Source organism: Orycteropus afer, unplaced genomic scaffold (assembly GCF_000298275.1).
Source record: "Orycteropus afer afer isolate SDZICR_OR568_19922 unplaced genomic scaffold, OryAfe1.0 scaffold00009, whole genome shotgun sequence".
Taxonomy (NCBI): domain Eukaryota; kingdom Metazoa; phylum Chordata; class Mammalia; order Tubulidentata; family Orycteropodidae; genus Orycteropus; species Orycteropus afer.
In genome coordinates, this window is record NW_006921596.1 from 15041549 (window position 1) to 15060928 (window position 19380).

At 37.4% G+C, this 19380-nt stretch overlaps 1 protein-coding gene across 1 annotated transcript in view; it reads right to left on the minus strand.

The window, feature by feature from the left end:
- RPGRIP1L (RPGRIP1 like) overlaps window positions 1–19380 on the minus strand; it is a 106349-nt gene that overhangs the window by 78313 nt on the left and 8656 nt on the right. Inside the window, exons 4-5 of the mRNA XM_007947092.2 lie at window positions 17140–17242; window positions 15605–15748 (exon numbers count right to left, since the gene is read on the minus strand). Coding sequence (XP_007945283.1) covers window positions 15605–15748; window positions 17140–17242 — 247 coding nt within the window. The remainder of the gene's footprint in view (window positions 1–15604; window positions 15749–17139; window positions 17243–19380) is intronic.

Genomic DNA, 19380 nt, shown 5'->3' on the forward strand with positions numbered 1-19380 from the left:
GTAACAAAGAATGAAGACCCAATAACCCATTCGGTCACAATGGGCCACAGAAATGATAGAGATGGGTTTTAACTTTGAATTTTCTTTGTAAGACAAAGGCCAGTTAAGTATATTTCAAAAAACTGTCAGTAGCTTACTTGGGAGATACTTTCATGAATATTTTCTAAAACTCCTTAGCATTTAAAATTATCAAAATACTAACAAGAATATACAAGCATTTTATACTAATAATTCCCCAAAAGTGGGCATACCTGCAACATAAGTATTAGGGAAATGACAAAAACAATATGGTACTTGTATATTAAAAGTCAGCACACTATAGAGTACCTATTCTGGGATAATGAAAAACCTGCATGTCTTCAGTAGTTACTATTTCCCCTTAAATTTTACTTATTTTGTTTTTGTTGAGAATAAATACAGCAAAACATACACTAATTCAATAATGCTGACATGTACAATTTAGTGATATGGACTATATTCTTTGAGTTCTGTAACCATTCTTATCTTCCTCTTCGGAGTTGTTCCTCTCCCATTAACATAAACTCACCGCTCTCTAAAGTTCCTGTCTAGTCTTTCAAATTGCTGTTGTCGATTTGATCCTATATAGATAGCTCTCTTTTAAGAACTTATTTACAAGTTAAGTGAAACTACAGTTTGACTTTAAGATGACTTCTGGGGGTATTTTTAGCGTAAGGTTTAAAGATGATCTCAGGGCAAAAATATTGTGGTGGTGATAGAAATAACGTTGGAGATTGCATAATAGAATTTTGCAAGACCAACAACTTATTCATTGCAAATGTCTTTTTCCAACAACACAAATGGTGGCTATACACATGGACTTTGCCAGATGGAGTACACAGGAATCACATCGACTACATCTGTGGAAGGAGATGATGGAGAGTCTCAGGACGTTCAGCCAAAACAAGGCCAAGAGCTAACTGTGGAACAGACCATGAATTGCTCATATGCAAGTTCAAGTTGAAGCTGAAGACAATTAAAAGAAGTCCACGAGAGCCAAATATGACCTTGATTATATCCCTCCTGAATTTAGAGACCATCTAAAGAATAGGTTACAGGCACTGAACACTAATGACTGAAAACCGGAGGAACTGTGGTATGACATCAAGAACATCATCCATGAAGAAAGCAAAAGGTCATTAAAAAGACAGGAAAGGAAGAAAAGACCAAAGTGGATGTCAGAAGAGACTCTGAAACTTGAACAGAGAGTAGCTAAAGCAAACAGGAAGAAATAATAAGATCAAAGAGCTGAACGGAAGATTTCAAAGAGCAGCTCGAGAAGACAAAGTCAATTATAATGAAATGTGCAAAGACCTGGAGTTAGAAAACCAAAAGGGAAGAACATGCTCGGCATTTCTCAAGATGAAAGAACCGAAGAAAACATTCAAGCTTCGAGTTGCAATACTGAAAGATTCTATGAGCAAAATATTGAATGATACAGGAAACATCAAAAGAAGATGGAAAGAATACAGAGTTATTGTACCAAAAAGAATTGGTCGATGTTTATGCATTTCAGGAGGTGGCATATGATCAAGAACCAATGGTATTGAAGGAAGAGGTTGAAGCTGCACTGAAGGAATGGCGAAGAACAAGCCTCCAGGAATTGACAGAATACTCGCTAAGAAGTTTCAGGAAACAGATGCCGTGCTGGAGGCACTCACCCGTCTATGTCAAGAAATTTGGAAAACAGCTACCTGGCCAACTGACTGGAAGAGATCCATTATCTGTACCCATTCCAAAGAGAGGTGATCCCAAAGAAAGTGGAAATTATTGAACAATATCATTAATATCACATGCATGCAAAATCTTGCTGAAGATAATTCAAAAAATGGTTGCAGCAGTATATTGATAGAGAACTTCCAGAAATGCAAGCTGGATTCAGCAGAGGATGTGGAACGAGGGGTATCATTGCTGATGTTAGAGGGATCTTGGCTGAAAGCAAAGAATACCAGAAAGATGTTTACTTGTATTTTATTGACTATGCAGAAGCATTCACGTGTGTGGATCATAACAAATTATGAATAATACTGAGAAGAATGGGAATTCTAGAACACTTAATTGTGCTAATGAGGGACCCGTACATAGACCAGGAGGCTGTCGTTGAACAGAACAAGGGGATACTGCATGGCTTAAAATCAGGTGGGAGTGCATCAAGGTTGGATCCTTTCACCGCGCTTATTCAATCTGTATGCTGAGCAAATAATCTGAGAAGCTGGACTATATGAAGAATAGCATGGTATCAGGACTGGAGGAAGACTCATTAACAACCTGTGATATGCAGATGATACAACTTTGCTTGCTGAAAATGAGGATGACTTGAAGCACTTACTGATGAAGATTAAAGACTGCAGATTAAAGGCTGCAATATGGATTACATCTTAACATAAAGAAAACGAAAATCCTCACAACTGGACCAATAAACAGCATTAAGATAAATGCAGAAGACTGAAGTTGTCAAAGATGTCATATTACTTGGTTCTACAATCAACCCCAATGGAAGCAGCAGTAAAGACATCAGACGACGTACTGCATCGGGAAAATCTGCCCAAAGACACCTCTTTACAGTGCTGAAGAGCAAAGATCTCTCTCTGAAGACTAAGGCATGCCTAACCCAAGCCATAGTATTTTCAACTGCTTCATATGCACGTGAGAGCTGGACAATGAATAAGGAAGACCAAAGAGTTGATGCTTTTCAGTTGTGTTGTTGATGAAGAACTCTGAAGTACCATGGACAGAAGAACAGACAAATCTGTCCTGGAGGAAGTGCAGCCAGAATGCTGCTTGAAAGTGAGAATGGCCAGACTTCATTTGATCGACTTTGGTCATATTGTCAGAAAGGACCATTCACTAGAGAAGGATATCATGCTTGGTGAAGTGGAGGGTCAATGAAAAAGGGGAAGGCCCTCAACGAGATGGATTGACCCAATGGCTGCAAAGATGGGCTCAGGTATAGCTGTGAGGCTGGCACAGGACCAGGCAGTGTTTCATTCTGTTGCACAAGGGGTTGCTATGAGTCGGAGCTGACTTGATGGCACCTAACAACAATAACAACAACATCTACCTTCATAGCTCCAGAAAGTCTATAGTCCACGAGAATTTGAAATTCTGTTCTGCATGTCCCCCATTCTGAACTGGATTCTTCTATGGAATCTTTGATCAAAATGTTCAGTAAGTGATAGCCGGGCACCTCCTAGTTCTGGTCTTATGGCAAAGGAAGTAGTTGTTCTTAGAGGCAATTAGCCATACATTTCATATCCTGCTCATATTCCTGACTTCTTTCTTCCTCTGTTGCTCCAGGCAAATAGAGACCAATTGTTATACCTAGGATGGATGCTTGCAAGCTTTTAAGACCCCAGACACTCCAGCTACCTCTGCTGACCACTCTTAAAGGGATCACAATAGGAGATACCACTTAGAGTGGTAGAAAATTGTGGAACTGAACTCAAAATCATAAAAAAGGAGAGGCTTACTGGTCTGTTAGAGACTGGTGGAACCCCTGACACTATGGCTCTTAGACCCCCTTCAAGCCAGGAACTGAACTCACCCCCATGGCTCAACTTTTAGTCCAAATGATAGACAAGCTTATAAGGTGAATAATACCAGGAAGGTATGTACTCATTAGAACAAGCAACCATATGAGATCAAAAGGGCAGCATTTGCCCAGGGATAAAGCTCAGAAGGCAGGAAGGGATTGGAAAGAGGACAAAGGGAAATGGTAAACACAGGGAGGAAGTGGAGGAGTGCTGTTACATTGTGGGGATTGCAATGAATGTCACAAAACCAAATGTGCATGAATTGTTGAATGGAAAACCAATTTGCTTTGCAGACTTTCACCCAAATCACAATACCCCCCCCCCACTACACAATGAACTAGGAGGTAGAACAGAAGCAGTAACCACATTAATAGGCCAATTAACTGGGATGTCCCATAAAATCATGACCCTAAACCTCCAGACCAAGGAACCATATCCCATGAAGTGATTGGTTATATATCAGCAGCCTCAGCAGTTACTCTCTTCCTGCCCAGTCACTGTTGTAAATCTATCAATCACACAACTTTTGCCAATTCAACTTTTTACAAGTGTACAACTTATTGACAACAACTATAATAATCAGCTGTGCAACCCTACCCTGAATCAATGGGATTTTTCTAGCACCGTTAACTCCTCCCCACCCCCCTTCCTCACACCCCTGGTAACCACTAACAAACTTTGGTCTCTATACATTTGCTTTTTCTTGTCTTTTAATGTAAGTGAGGTCATACAAAATTTGTCCTTTTGGGATTAGCTTATTTTGCTCAGCACAGTATCCTCAAGCTCCATCCATATTGTAGCATATATCTAGACTCTTCCCACTGACTAAGTAGTATTCTACTGTGTGTATGTATCACATTTTTGTTGATCCATTCATTTGCTGACAGGCATTTAGGCTGTTTCCACCTTTTGGCTATTATGAATAAGTGTTGCAATGAACACTGGTGTATAAGTCTTTGCCTGAGTCTCTGCTTTTCAAGTTCACCTAGCAGCGCAATTGCTGGGTCATATGGTAGTTCTATTTTTATTTTTTTGAGGGACTACTACATTAGTTTCCACAACAGTTGTACCATTTTACATTCCTGTCAGCAATGGTAAGGGTTTCAATTTCCTCATGTTCTCACCAACATTTGTTATCATTATTTGTTTCATATTTAAAAAAAATCCTTAGCCATCTAGTGGGAGTGATATTGATATGATATATTTGCATTTTGATTTGCATTTCTCTGATGCTAATGATGCGCTGGTCATCTTTTCATTTGTCTGATGGTCATTTGAATGTCCTTTTTGGAGAAATGTCTATTCAAGTCCTTTGCCCATTTTATGACTGGGTTGTCTTTTTGTTGTTAATGTTTTATATATATCTTATTTATTAGATTATTGTCTGATATATGGTTTCCAAAGGTATTCTCCCAGCTGGTACCTTGTCTCTTCCTTTTTTTTGTCAAAGCCTTACAATGAAGAAAAGTTTTTAATTTTTATGAGGTCCTGTTTATTTATTTTGTCTGTTGCTGTCTGTGTTTTTGTTGTTATATTAGATAATCCATTTTTGAAAGCTAGGCCTGATAGTGTTGCTTCTGCTTATTTTTCTAAGAATTTTATGGTTTTCATTTGCACACTTAGGTCCTTAATCCATTTTGAATTTGTTTTTGTGTATGGTGTGAGGCATGGATCCTATTCCATTTTTCTGCATGTGGAAATCCAATTTTCCCAACACCATTTATTGAGACTCTTTTTCTCCATCAAACGGACTTGGCACCTTTGTCAAAAATCAGTTGACCATACAGATGAAACCTGGTGAGATTCCCAATACTATGGCCCTGGAATACATTCTGTGCCTGGAATAAAACTCACCCAGGGTGGGCTCTCAGCCCAATAATTAACAAGATATACACACAGACCACTCAACTCAGGATGCCGCACCCACATACTCTATGGTAATACATCCCTTAGAGCAATAGACCATGGGACACCAGAGGACCAACATTCAAATTGAGGAAATGGAGGACAAACAGGAGTGCATAAATATGAGGGGCAGAGGAGGAGGGTTGCAGGGTAGGGAGGGGAGGAGGCTGGGTTAGGGTTGGACATGGTGAATGGGGAATGAAACTAAATGTATGTGTTATGTTGAATGTAAAGCAAGCTCTTAAAATAAAAAAATAAAAACTAAAAAATAAAATCAGTTGTGTGGTTTAATAATTACTTTGTGTCAGTTTTGGGACCTTTATATAAAACAGTTATTGACTGCTTATTTTTTGAAGGTAACAATTAGAAGGATGACATGCTGTGAAGCTGAAAGTGAAGGTGTACAATGTAAACTTACTCAAACCTGCCAATTTATGCAATATTTTTACATAGATAAAATAAGGTGAAAGAATAAGGGTGGAATTGAGAAAGAAAATAGCAAAGGAGATGCCATAAAACATGACAAGAAGTGTGAAAAGGACGTTGGAGGGAAGAAAGAGTTGGGGTCATTGCTAAGTGGCCAGTCCTAGATCTCTATGCATATGGAGAAAGGCCTTAGGTGGTTGTTCTTTCAATAACAGACACAGTCCTAACTTTATGAGCAGTATTTTAAGTGACTTCCACATAAGATTTTCTTGCCTTGCTCTACAGCAATATGGTGAGAACATCAAATCTTCAAGACGATGTAATTTTAACAGAAAGAACAATGCATGGAGCAACACTCAGATGAACTCTGACAGTCATGCACAATTCATACATGCCGCATTACACATGGTGAGATGACTTGCAAACAGATATCTAGCATGCTAATTAAGTGCTTTGTAAAAACACGTTTCTCAAATTTTTCAACAAGGATTCTGAAAACACCATGAACAAGTAAGTTTGAAAATGCTGTTTCTTTTCTCTCTTTTTTTTAAAGGAAAATACATATATGACTTAGAATTATGATCAAATCTTGTAAAACTGTGAGAAGGGTTGGCCCATCTCTAGATTAAAAACAAACTGAAATAAATTAGATTTCATGTTGAAAAAAGTAATCCAGCTCAACAACTTGTATGCCAAGTTTCTCTCATATAATTTGAAACAGTCAAGCAATAAACTCTGAAAAAGGAATTTCTAATGGAAGCCTTGAAAAACACTTGACTCCAGCTTTGCTACTGGGTGCCATAATAAATCCAGAAACTTAAAACCTCAGATACACTGGAGAAGGAAAAACTTTCGGTGCAGCTATGTAATGTATAGTCTAATATGGAAGCTTAAGAAGCAAAAATCTTTGCTCCAGTAAAAATTTCATATACTTCATTTTCCAGGCACATTACCCCAGCTGACACTTCATTTTTTGGTACAGTAAGGACTAGGAAAATTAAAAAGTATCTCAATTTTTGAGACTAAGATATGATAGTATTTAACATTTAGGAAGGTTGGGCAATCCTACTTCTGAAGTGATACTGCCTCGTAAACCTAAGGAGGGGTAGCTATGAGTTGGGGCCAACTCGACAGCACACATAACAACAACAACAGAAGAAAAGAGAAGTCCTGATGACACAGTGGTTAAGCACTCAGCTGCTAACTGAAAGGTCACCAGTTTGAACTCACCAGCCCCTCCGCAGAAGAAAGACGTGGTAGTCTGCTTCTGTAAGGATCACAGCCTTAGAAACCCTATGGGGCAGCTGTAATTTGTCCTACAGGATAGCTATGAGTTGGAATCGCTTGATGGCAGTGGGTTTGGTTTAGTTTTGGTAGAAGAGTATATTAGCATCCAGAAGCTAGGCTATGAAATTCTGGCAAGTAGCGAAGTCAAATAATTATGAGCCAGAACGGAGAGGCTCTTTTTAGTGGCTTTAGGCTGACTAAACTTGAGCAAGAAGTTTAAAAGCAATCTTATAGTTAAAAAAAGATTTGAGTTTTTTTTTCTTTTCACACAGAGGTAGACATTCTGTGTACAAATCACCGAAGGAAATGTAGGTCATTCACACTTCTTTCTAGAGGTACGCAGATAATCGTCACTAGCAAGGGTGCCACTTCTGAACAGGACTACAGGAGGCTAATAATAAATTGATTGGAATAAGCTTCATTGGAGTAGTCGGGGAAAGCCAATCTGAAAGGTAATGGTTTTGCTCAAAACTGCTAGTTAAGTTCACAGGTGAAAATAGTGCTCTCTGGTTTAAGACTGCTAAGAGGTTGCAACAATGGGCTGAAGTATAGCAAGGACTGTGAGGCTGGCACAGGACGGGGCAGTGTTTCGTTCTGCTGCACAAGGGTCGCAATGAATAGGAGTTGACTGGACGGCACCTAACAACCACAAGGGAAAAAAATGTGGCTGTGTATTTGTTTCTGGATCTGGGTTAAAACATAAATCAGAAGTCACTATTTTCTTACTCTGAGTATTTGACTACTAGCTGAGAGGTGAGAAGTCCAGACCCTCTCAGAGGTACCTTGGAGACAGGCTTGGCAAACTCTATGAGGCAGTTCTACTCTGCACACATGCGGCTGCCATGAGTCAGAATCGATTCCTTGGCAACTAACCACCATCACCACCCACAAGGAATGGATGGGCATAGTTATGTTAGGCTCTATACATGTACGTAATGACACTCAGATGGAACTGGGGAGCCACTCAAGGACTGGTTAAGGACAGGAAGAATCCAAATTTTGGCTCATGTTCTTAAGGGTACCATTTTTGGATGAAGCAAGAATCAAGTTTAATGAATTCCAAATAGAGATCTGCAACGGTCATAACAGGAATCTGGGAATTGTATCCTGTATTTCACAAAGCTCAATGGGAAATGTAGATTTATTAGCAATTAAGGTACAAAAGTGAACTAAAGGTTTGGTTTTGTCTTTATTTTTCTGATAGAATTACACTAATTCAGTGTAACAGCATGGGTTTTTTCATAATTATCAAAAGTAATAATTGACAATATCAGTCTTTGATAAATACAAAATAAATTCATTAAATTAATAAATACCACTTATTTGGTAGATGCAAACTTTCAAAAACATGTCTACAGGGAGAAAAGTGGCTGCTGTTTAAGGAACTGCTTATCCTTTTCAATCTCCTAATTTTATATGCTGAGACTCAAAGAAGTGAAGAATTGGTCAATATCCTTAAATGATGGAGCCAGGACTCAAATTCAGTTCTGATGAGGTGACTTCTTCCCACTACTCTCAGTTGTTTCCTTCATCTAAGATGTTCCTAACTTTACTTTCCCTACACTCTCATGTATATGCTAATACACTGTTGCTGTTAGGTGCTACCAAGCTGGCTCTGACTCATATACAGCGAATGCAAGTACAACAGAACTCAGCACTAACCTGTTCTCCACCATTCTCACAAATTGTTGCTATGCTTGATCCACTGTTTCAATTCATCTCACTGAGGGTCTCTTTTTCACTGACCAAGCATGAAATCCTTCTCCAGAGACTGGTCTTTCCTGATAATGCTACCAAAGTAAGTGACACAAAGTCTCACCATCCTCATTTCTAAGACTGTACTTCTACCAAGGCAGATCTGTTCATTCTTCTGGCAGTCCATGGTATATTTAATACTCTTCACCAATACCACAATTCACTGGGGTCAATTCTTCCGCACTCTTCCTTATTCACTGTACAACTTTTGCATGCATATATGGCAAATGAAAATACCATGGCTTGGGTCAGGTGCTCCTTAGTCCTCAAAGTGATAGTTTTGCTTTTTAATACTGTAAAGAGGTCTTTTGTAACATATTTGTCCAATGTGATACGTTGTTTAACTATTTGATTTCTACTTCCCTGGGCATTGATTGTGGATGCAGGTAAAATGAAATCCTTGATAACTTCAAACTTTTCTCCATTTATCATGATGTTGGCTTATTGGTCCAGTTATGAAGATTTTTGTTTTCTTTATATAATGTATACTGATCTTCCTCAGTAAAGGCTTCAAGTCCTCTTCACTGTCAGCAAGCAAGGTTATATGTTGTCATCTGCATATCACAAGTCGTTAATGAGTCTTCTTCCAATCCTGATGCCACGTTCTTCCTCATATAGTCCAGCTTCTCAGATTATTTGCTCAGCATATAGACTGAGTAAGTATGGTGAAAGGATACAACCCTGATACACAGTTTTTCTGATTTTAAACCACACAGTGTCCCCTTGTTCTGTTGAAACAACTGCCTCTTGGTCTAGGTACAGGTTTTGAATGAGTACAATTAAGTCTTCCAGAATTCCCATTTTTCCAATATTATCCAAAATTTGTTATGATACACACAGTTGAATGCCTTTGCATAGTCAATAAAACATAGGTAAAAACCTTTCTGATATCTCTGTTTATAGCCAAGATTCATCTGACATCAGCAATGATATTTCTCTTCTGAATCCACATACTCTTCTGAATTCAGCTTGAATTTCTGGCAGTTTCCTGTCTATGTTCTGCTGCAATCATTTTTGAATTATTTTTGGCAAAAATTTTACTTTAGTATGCTATTATTGATATTGCTGAGTAACTTCTGAATTCTACTGGATCACCTTTCTTTGGAATGGGGACAAGTATGGATCTCTTTTAGTCGGTTGACCAGGTAGCTGTCTTCCAAATTTCTTGGCATAGATGAATGAGTGCCTCCAGTGCTCCATCAGTTTACTGAAACATCTCAGTGTACTCTGTCAATTCCTGGAGTCTTGTTTTTCGCCAGTGTCTTCAGTGTAAATTGGACTTCTTCCTTCAATACCACTGGCCCTTGATCATATGCTATCTCCTGACATGGATGAACAATGACCAATTCTTTTTGGTACAGTGACTCTGTGTATTCCTTCCATCTTCCCTTGATGCTTCTTATGTCATTCATATCTTGCCCATAGGATTCTTCAGTATTGTAACTTTAGCCTTGAATTTTTCTTCTGAGACATGCTGAGCATGTTCTTCCCTTTTGGTTTTCTAACTCCAGGTCTTTGCACATTTCATTATAATACTTTACTTGGTCTTCTTGAGCTGCTCTTTGAAATCTTCTGTTCAGCTTTTTCACGTTGTCATTCTTTTGTATGCTTTAATTACCCTATGTTCAGTCTCTTCTGGTATTCATTTTGGTTTCTTCCTTCTTTTCTGTTTTTTTTATGACCTTTTGCTTTCTTCATGTATGATGTTCTTGCTGTCATCCTACAACTTGTCTGGTGTTTGGTCATTAGTGTTCAGTGTGTCGAGTCCGTTCTTGAGATGGTCTCTAAATTCAGATGGGATATACTCAAGGTTCTCTGGTGTTGCAGTGGTTAAGGCATTTAGCTGCCGGCCAAAAGGTCAGTGATTCAAACACACCAGCTGCTCTCTGGAAGAAAGATGGGGCAGTCTGCTTCCATGAAGATTTACAGCCTTGGAAACTTCATGGGGTCACTGTGAGTTGGAATAGACTCGATGGCAGTTGAGTTTTCTTTTTTTTTTTTTTTAATACTCAAGATTGTACTTGTGGAGTTGTTTTACTTTTCTTCAACTGTGATACTTTTTGCTATCAATTGTGATAATTTTTGTGATTTATAAAAAGTGCTAGGAGAATATGTGAAGCAGTCATCACAGAGAAATCTTAGATGATAGTTTAAAAATGATAAGACAGTGGAATATGATAATTTTCATTGAGCAACTTATAAGCTATTCAAAACAAACAGTAAGAGTTTGGTGAATATATATTTTTTAAAATAACAAATCACCCCCCACTGTAATAATGTTATGACTGGCCTCAGTTACCCTTCTGTCAGAGAACCAGATGTGTCCTCTAAATTAAGGGTGAGGCAACCACACAAATCTAAATTGAGGGGCATTCTGCAATTAAACCTCAATGGGCTGGAAAAGACAGGGTCCACTATAGAATAACGGAAACTTAAAAGATGTAACAAGTAAATGTTTCATGATGTTTTGATCCTTGATTAAACCAAACAAAACACAAACAGCTATTAAAAAAACAAACAAAAACAACAGCTATAAATGATATTATTGAAACAATTGGGCATGTGGCTCATGTATTAGATGCTACTGTATCATTGTGAAGTGTCATGAATGTGATAGTTGCAATGTGTTGTTGGCTACGTGGGAGGATGTTCTTGTGCTTAGAAGATACTTAGAAGTGTACAGTGGGTCAAGTGTCTATGACAGATAAACCTCTCCAATTGTTCAGAAAGAGAAAGAGAAAAAAGAGCTCTCTTGTACATTCTCCCTGATCTGGAGTTGATTCCAACTATTAATGACCCACTAGGACAGAGGAGGACTGTGCCATAGGGTTTCCAAGGCTGCCATGACTTTCTCCTGGAAAGCAGCTGGTCAGTTTGAATAGCCCACCTGAAGCAGCCAAGCAGTTGAACCACTGCACCCCCAGGGCTCCTCTGCCTGTGTATAAGCATGAGGCAACAGGATTGTTGTGCCATGCACAGACATGCAAAGGGGTGAAAGGCAGGTGAGCATTCATTCCACCACTCTTAAAACTTTTCTATAGCTTTGTAATTTGCCAAACTAAAAAGCTGGGGAAGAACTTAGGGTGCTAGAAAGTAATCTTATACCTGTGCCAAAGCCAAGAGCGTCTTATACTGCACAGCTGCAAAAGGCCTCTCTGTTATAAGAAGATTTGACAGTGTGCTGTCCACCAAAGGGGACAGGACAAATTAGACTGTCTGAAATATTTATGGGTTAAATGTCCTCCACTGGGCCATTATAGCACTTACATGATTTTTAATTAAGAAGGTAAACATGGTAACACTTACTTAAAAAAAAAAAAAATTAGTACAAACTAGTTACACATTTGGTGACAGTATAAATATTTTTGGAGTTGAAAAAGTCAATAAAAGGTAAAATCATTCTGATTATAATATTTATGTACATGTGTTCACTGGTTACTGCTTTGCTTTTAATTTAAGACCTCCTTTTTAATAAGCAGAAAATGTGCATTTTTATATTGTTTAAATTTTAATATGGATTTTTGTTCAAAACAACACAGACATTCAGGCTACTTGTAAATGATACAAGATTTTTTGCTAATGAGGCATTATGTAGAACATATGCAAAAATCACAACTCAGTCTTCCAAAATAGACCACAACAACAGGAAAAAACATGATTTTAATAAAAAAGAGCAGCACTGGTCTTTTACTTCAAAGCAATTAAGGGCTTTGGATAACCAAAAGTTTATGTCAAGCTGATGCCAAACCAAACTGGTCTATTAAACACATACTATGAAGAGTTTCTATAATATTCTATGAAAAGGCACTTTGCCATAAATATCAGGCACCACCACTCTGAAGATTACAACTACGTTAGGTTCATGTTTGGAACAAGGAGTACAACATACAGATCAGACTTCTAGAATTTCAAATTTGAAATAATGTATCCGTGGAAGAGAAGCTTAAATATGTTTTCTATTTTGTGATTTTTCTCTATAGTAAATTATACCAAGTTTTATATCCTCCCCAACATTTTTTCAACAGTTTTCCATTAGTCTCAAAAAAATTGCTGTTACATATAAAATATTGAGCTATGTGTAAACATAAAAAAAAGCCTTGAAGTTTCTTATTTCAAGTTACTTCTTTGGTTTTCAACAACTGTATTTTAACAAACAATATACTATTTGCTACAGGTTATCTTTTCTTCTAAGCAAATAATAAATAAACTTTTCAATTTCATAAAATCAGCCAGATAGAGCACAAATTGATTTATTTCTCTGTCCTCAACAACAAAAGTTCCCTTACCTGTAGTATTTATTTTGCCTCTGTGTCTAGTGCTTGATGTGACAAAAAATAGACTGCTATGGTGCCACAGTTTAGTTTTGTTTTCAAGGTAAACTCCTCTATGTGTAAATGCTGATGTCTCCTGGTGTTCAATTAACACTGAGAGTCAAGCTCCTAGATAATCACATCCCTCTGGAAGAGGGAACAGCCAACACAGCGTCCATCTTTCATTCTGGGAATTTGAGAAATTTAACAGGGAAAGCTATCCCTCGTAACCTTGTACTCAGCAGCTGAATAAAGCTGACAGGGGTTGGAACCAAGCTTGGGTTTTAATGAAGTGTATTATTTTTATATCCAGACACTGTCTTCAATGTGGCTCTTGGCAATTTATAAAGACCACCATAGCCAGTGTTGGGGTCTGGTCCTTCATCATTGTTTCTCTTAAGGAACTATTCCTTGGTTTTCCAAGAAGGTTGACTCTAAATCAGTTCTTCTCCCTAGGGAAACAGGCATAACTCCTAGGTATTTAAGCTGCCTTAAAGCCATGGTTCACACTACATCCCCTAAGTTAAGTAGATTTCTCAAATTCATGTTTCTTTTGTCCTGCATTTAGAAGTTATGTAAATATTACTGGATATAAAGGATTTCATTGTAGAATTTAATGTTACACATAACTTTTTAGGAACAGAAATTATTAGGGTAATAAATTATAATATTTTAAATCTCTGAACTATATACTTTTTCATGTATTTTTCAGCCTACTTTATTATTTTTTTAACAAGTCTGATAACCAAAAACCAAATTCACTGCCATCGAGTTGATTGTGACTTGTAGCAATCCCCATCGTGTTTCTGAGGCTATAAATCTTTATGGAAGTAGACTGCCCCATCTTCCTTCTGCAAAGTGGCTGGTGGGTTTGAATTGCTGACCTTCTGGTCAGCAGCCAAATGCCTTATCCACTACACTACCAGCATTCCTAACAAGTCTGATATCACACATCTTTTCTTATCTTCTTCATATATTATCATGTAAGGTTCGTTTATTAAAAGAAGACTGAATCTGAAATGAAAAACTAAAAATCTATACTTCATTTTTATAAATAAGAATCTAGCCATATAAGCATAATGTCACATGTATTAGGGGAAAAATAAAAAAAGGGGTTAGTCTGGTTTTAAAAAAGACATTGAGAGAAATAAAAGACATAAAAGATGCAACAACCAAATGCAATGTGTAAATCTGTTTTGGATTCTAATTCAAATGAAAAGTAGACAGGCATATTCAGAGAAGTTTAAATATGGACTGGTTATTAGTTGATATCAAGGAATTGCTGTTAATTTTGTTTGGTGTGGTGTTTATGTAAAAAACCACAAAGCTAATTTCTTTTAGATAGTGATACATACTATTTAGGCTAAGAAGACATGACATCAGGGGCTAACTAACTGAAGGAAAAAGAAGGTGAGGGGATAGATGAAGTAAGATTGGGAAATGTTAATAATGATTAAAGCTGGGTGATGGGCAGGTAGGGTTCATTATGCTTACTCTCTTTACTTCTGGATATGCTTGGTTTTTTTTAAAAAAAAAAAATCCATAAAAACCCCATAAAAGGAAGAAAATAATTAAAGAAACAATGTGGTAGACAGATGAGTCTTGTGGACAGCACAATGTACAGCAGAAGAAATAGTAAAAAAGTACTGCTGTTGTTGTTAGGTGCCATTGAGTCGGTTCCCACTCACAGCAACCCTGTGCACAACAGAACACTGCCCAGTCCTGCACCATCCTCACAATCCTTGTTACGCTTGAGCCCATTGTTGCAGCCACGGTGTAAATACAAAAAATAGAACCAAAAAATGGCAATGGAGAATAGGAAATATTATACATTATAAAATATCAGAATGAAGGGGCAGCAAGGAGAATACTATCATCAATAACAATCACTAGAATGTGATGTAAACTTTGAATATTAGGGGAGGTAGCATCTTTTTGGGCTCAAGAACAGATATTATTATTATGGAATTACTACCTTTTAAGATTGAAAAAAAATATTAAATGAACCTGGACTTATGCTCTAGGTATGCCAACATCTGAGCCCTGGTTGCCTATATTCTCTTGGTAGCCGTGATCAAGTGTATCAGAATTTTCGGCAATCTTGGCAAATGGGGCAAGTGAATGGAGGAAACAAGACAAGGGTGATGTGCAGTCATCAGGAGCCGCCACAACAGAGCAGGTTAGGGAAAGCTCTCCTTAGATCGCAGTTGCTGAGAGCAGTTAGAGAGCTGGAATAAGCTTACATGAAGAATGTTAAAGAAAAACATGATTTGAAAATAGACTAGATAACCTGATCCTTTTATGGTACATGATAACGGATTTTAAACAAATTGTGACCTTATCCAAGTGTTATTTCTGTTTTTAACATACCTTTGATCTGTAGCTTGCTGTTCTCGAAGTTGAAGAAGAGATAACTCAATTTCATTTTCTTTTCTCTTCAACTGAGTTTTCAGGACTTCAGCCAAGTGCTCTAATTCTTCTATCTGGCTTCTCTGTGTCTGAATAACATTTTCTCTGAAATAAAAAACATTTATAAGAATTTGTAGTTTGAGAAAAAATTTGCAGTACTTAAGATCAGTGCAAAAAGAGTTCTCCATATAAACAGCAAGCAAAAGTTAAGACTTTTTAGCTAAGTGCCTCTGCACATAGTAAAACCATAGATTAAATACGTTGATTTGGAAATACATATGGAACAATTCAAGATAATGCTTCTTATAAGATAATGTGCTAGGCAATGGACTGGACTTTGGTTTAATTCAATTAAGTATTTATTGATTACCTACTATTTACTCCATAATCTCCTCTTCAGATAATTTATATGGCTTTGTTTTTCATATGTACATCTGCCTACAACATCCAAACAAGGGAGATGAGAACCAAACACAACTTAGTGGTGTCTGGCATGCCTTTATCTGTTCCCTATCCGGTGGCAGCCCAGGATAAGGAGCCTCAGAGAACTGGTATGACCTATGGCTTTCCAGCAGATTATCAGTTAACAAGATGATATCTAATCTTTATCTTATCCTTTCATAGTCTAATCATTACTGTAACTGATATTTAAAATGTCCCAAAGTGATCATTTTAAGTCTTTATTATCTAAAGCATCATGTTCTATCTTTGTAGGTTTTTTGGTCCTCATTCAGTATTACTATTGTTTTATTGTGGTAAAAAACATTTACCATTTCAGGAGTTTTAATGTGTACAATTTAGTGAAATTAATTATGTTTCTCATGTTGGAAAAATTTAGACACAGACAGTGGCGGTGGTAGTATTGTTTCTTTCTGATGATCCAGGTGAAGGCTTGTAGATGAGATAGAACGTTACCTTCATCTGTGACTCAAAGACACTGAATCCATGAGGCTTTGATTAACTGAAAATTAAATGTGGCTCAAGTAACTTTTATAAAACCATGGTATGATGAAGAATGTAGTACCAAAGAATCACAGAGGAACAAAATCTGAAATCCATATGTATCAGATAACTCTACTTTCAGGCCACTTCTCTCAATGTCCTTTTTTTTTTTTTTAAACCATGAAAAGAGCTAATGAATTCAGGACCTAAAGAGAAAAATTACCTGTAGTTTTCCTGAGAATGTTGCCTCTAAAACCTGTATTATTCTACATGATCGGGCTTCCTGCTGTTCTTTTAGGGGTAGGAGTTTATACTAAAGACGACTCTTCTATAAACCTTTCCATGAAATGCAGTTGGGTAAATTGTTAATATTCCTCATTTTACTGAAAACATGATATATAATTTCTGTGCTTATCCTACAGAATTGGCTGTATTTTAGTGGAGCAAATTATATGTACATAACCCAATTTTGTTTAAAATGAAGGATAAGAAAGGATCAAAGAGCCACAAACAATAAACAAAGTTCTAAAATGACCATGGAAAAGAATACATACAAATTTCTGATTTCTCCTCTGGCTTCTTCAAGTAAACTGTTACCATATTTTGTAACCATGGGTTGTAGACTTTCTGCTACGTCTACATCTTGGAATCTTATACCTAAAGATAAATTAATAAAATTTGATTATAGGAGTGAAGCTGGAAAAGATCCTTGATTTACTATCATAAGGATATTCATAATACAATAAAGTATCTTATTAAGTACTAAGAGATATATGCTCTATAGGACAGAGAATTAGAAATGTATTAACAAAGGGACTATTAGATCTCAGCCATCAGTAGCCATTAAATAAAACACAGGAGCAAGTACTGCCCATTTAACAACTCCTACTATGGAAATGAAATTACTTAGAAATAATTTGATTCAATTCAGGTTTAGAACTCCTGTAGTAATTTCTGAAAAAAACCAATGTCTTCAATTCAGACCTTTACAACATAAACTGAAGTATGAGGGAAATAAGTCTCAAACATTTGACTTTGTCTTTTAGTATTTCTGATAAAGTTTTTTTTTATTTTTAAGTTAACTATTCACATCCCTTTACATTACATTTAAGTGAAAATGTTTCCTGTACTTTGGTTTATGCTACACTAATTAGAAAATTCGTACTTAAACAAAAGATAATCTGAGACTGGATGGATAAACCTACTGCTGTTGAGTTGATTCTGACTCCCAGTGACTCGACAGAACAGAGTAGAAGTGCCCCATGGGGCTTCCAAGGCTGCAGATATTTATAGAAGCAGACAGCTTCATCTTTTCTTCCATAGAATGGTTGGCAGATTCAAATCACCGACCTTTTGGTTAGCAGATGAATGCTTTAACCACTGTACCACCAGAGCTTCTGGTATAATCCACACACATACTCACTGCTGTTGAGTCAGACCTGACTCACAGTGATACCTCATTGGGTTTCCGAGGCAGTATCACTATGGAAGCAGATTGCCCAGCCTTCGTTCTGAGGAGTGGCTGGTGCGTTTGAACTGCCAGCTTTCTGGTTAGCAGTCAAGTGCCTTAGGCATTACGCCACCAGAGCTCCTCCTGATATGATCAATGAGCCAAAAACCAAACCTACTGCCATCAAGTCAATTCCCACTCACAGTGAGTGACCCTATAGGATCATCAATAGATTCCTTTAAATAAAACATTTCCTTGATATACTTTAAATATAATTTTTCTTATAAAAATAGTTACATACTATTTTTAATATGTTACTTTAAGTTTATGTAATGATTAAGTTATTAGAGTTTAAAGGAGTTAAAAGGAGCCCTGGTGGCACAACGGTTAAGCACCTGGCTGCTAATCGGAAGGTTGGTGGTTTGACCTGGTGGTCTCCTTCCACAAGGAAAAAAAACAAACCAAACCAAAGCCACTGCCATCCAGTCAATTCTGACTCACAGTTACCCCCACTGGGTTTCTAAGGCAGTAAATCTTTATGGAAGTAGATTGCCTCATCTTCCCTCTGCAGAGCGGCTGTTGGGTTTGAACTGCTACCTGTCTAGTTACTAGTCAAATGCCTTAGGACTGTAACCCCAGAGCACCTTCCATAAAGAATGCAGCCAAAAGACCTCTTTGCCTCTTTGGGGCTGTTCGACTCTCACTAGGGGTCACATGGGGTTAGAATCGACTGCATGGCACCCGACAACAGCGTAGATGAAGAATAACCAGAACTAAACCAGTGTTGTGACTGAGTTGATTCTGACTCCCGGTGACCCCGTGTGTCTACAGCAGGACCCTGCTCTACAGGGTTTTCAAGGCTGTGATGCTCTGGAAGAAGACTGCCAGGCCTCTCTTCCGAGGTGCCTCTGCATGCGTTTGAAGCTCCAACTTTTCAGTTAGTAGTTGAGCGTTTACAGAAAACCTCATTTTTTTAAAATGGCAATTTGAATGAGAGTAATGGGATTACCATTGCTCACTGTAAAACTTTCAACATCAACTGCTGTATCTCAGACTAAGTTAGGACAGAAAAGCTTCTGCCTAAAACATTAAAACCATTTACTGCGTTCGAATTCACCAGTTATATTATTTTAGCACAAGGCTAATTCTTAAGGTTTTCCTATACCATTCATTTAAAAATTCAACACTTGTAGTATTAAAAGAAAACCCAAACTACGCCATTGTGGAAAGCAGTATGGCGATTCCTTCAAAAGTTGGAAATACAAATACCATTTGACCCAGCCATCCCATTACTACGTATATACCCTAAAGAAGTGAGAGCCATAACAAGAACAGATATATGCAC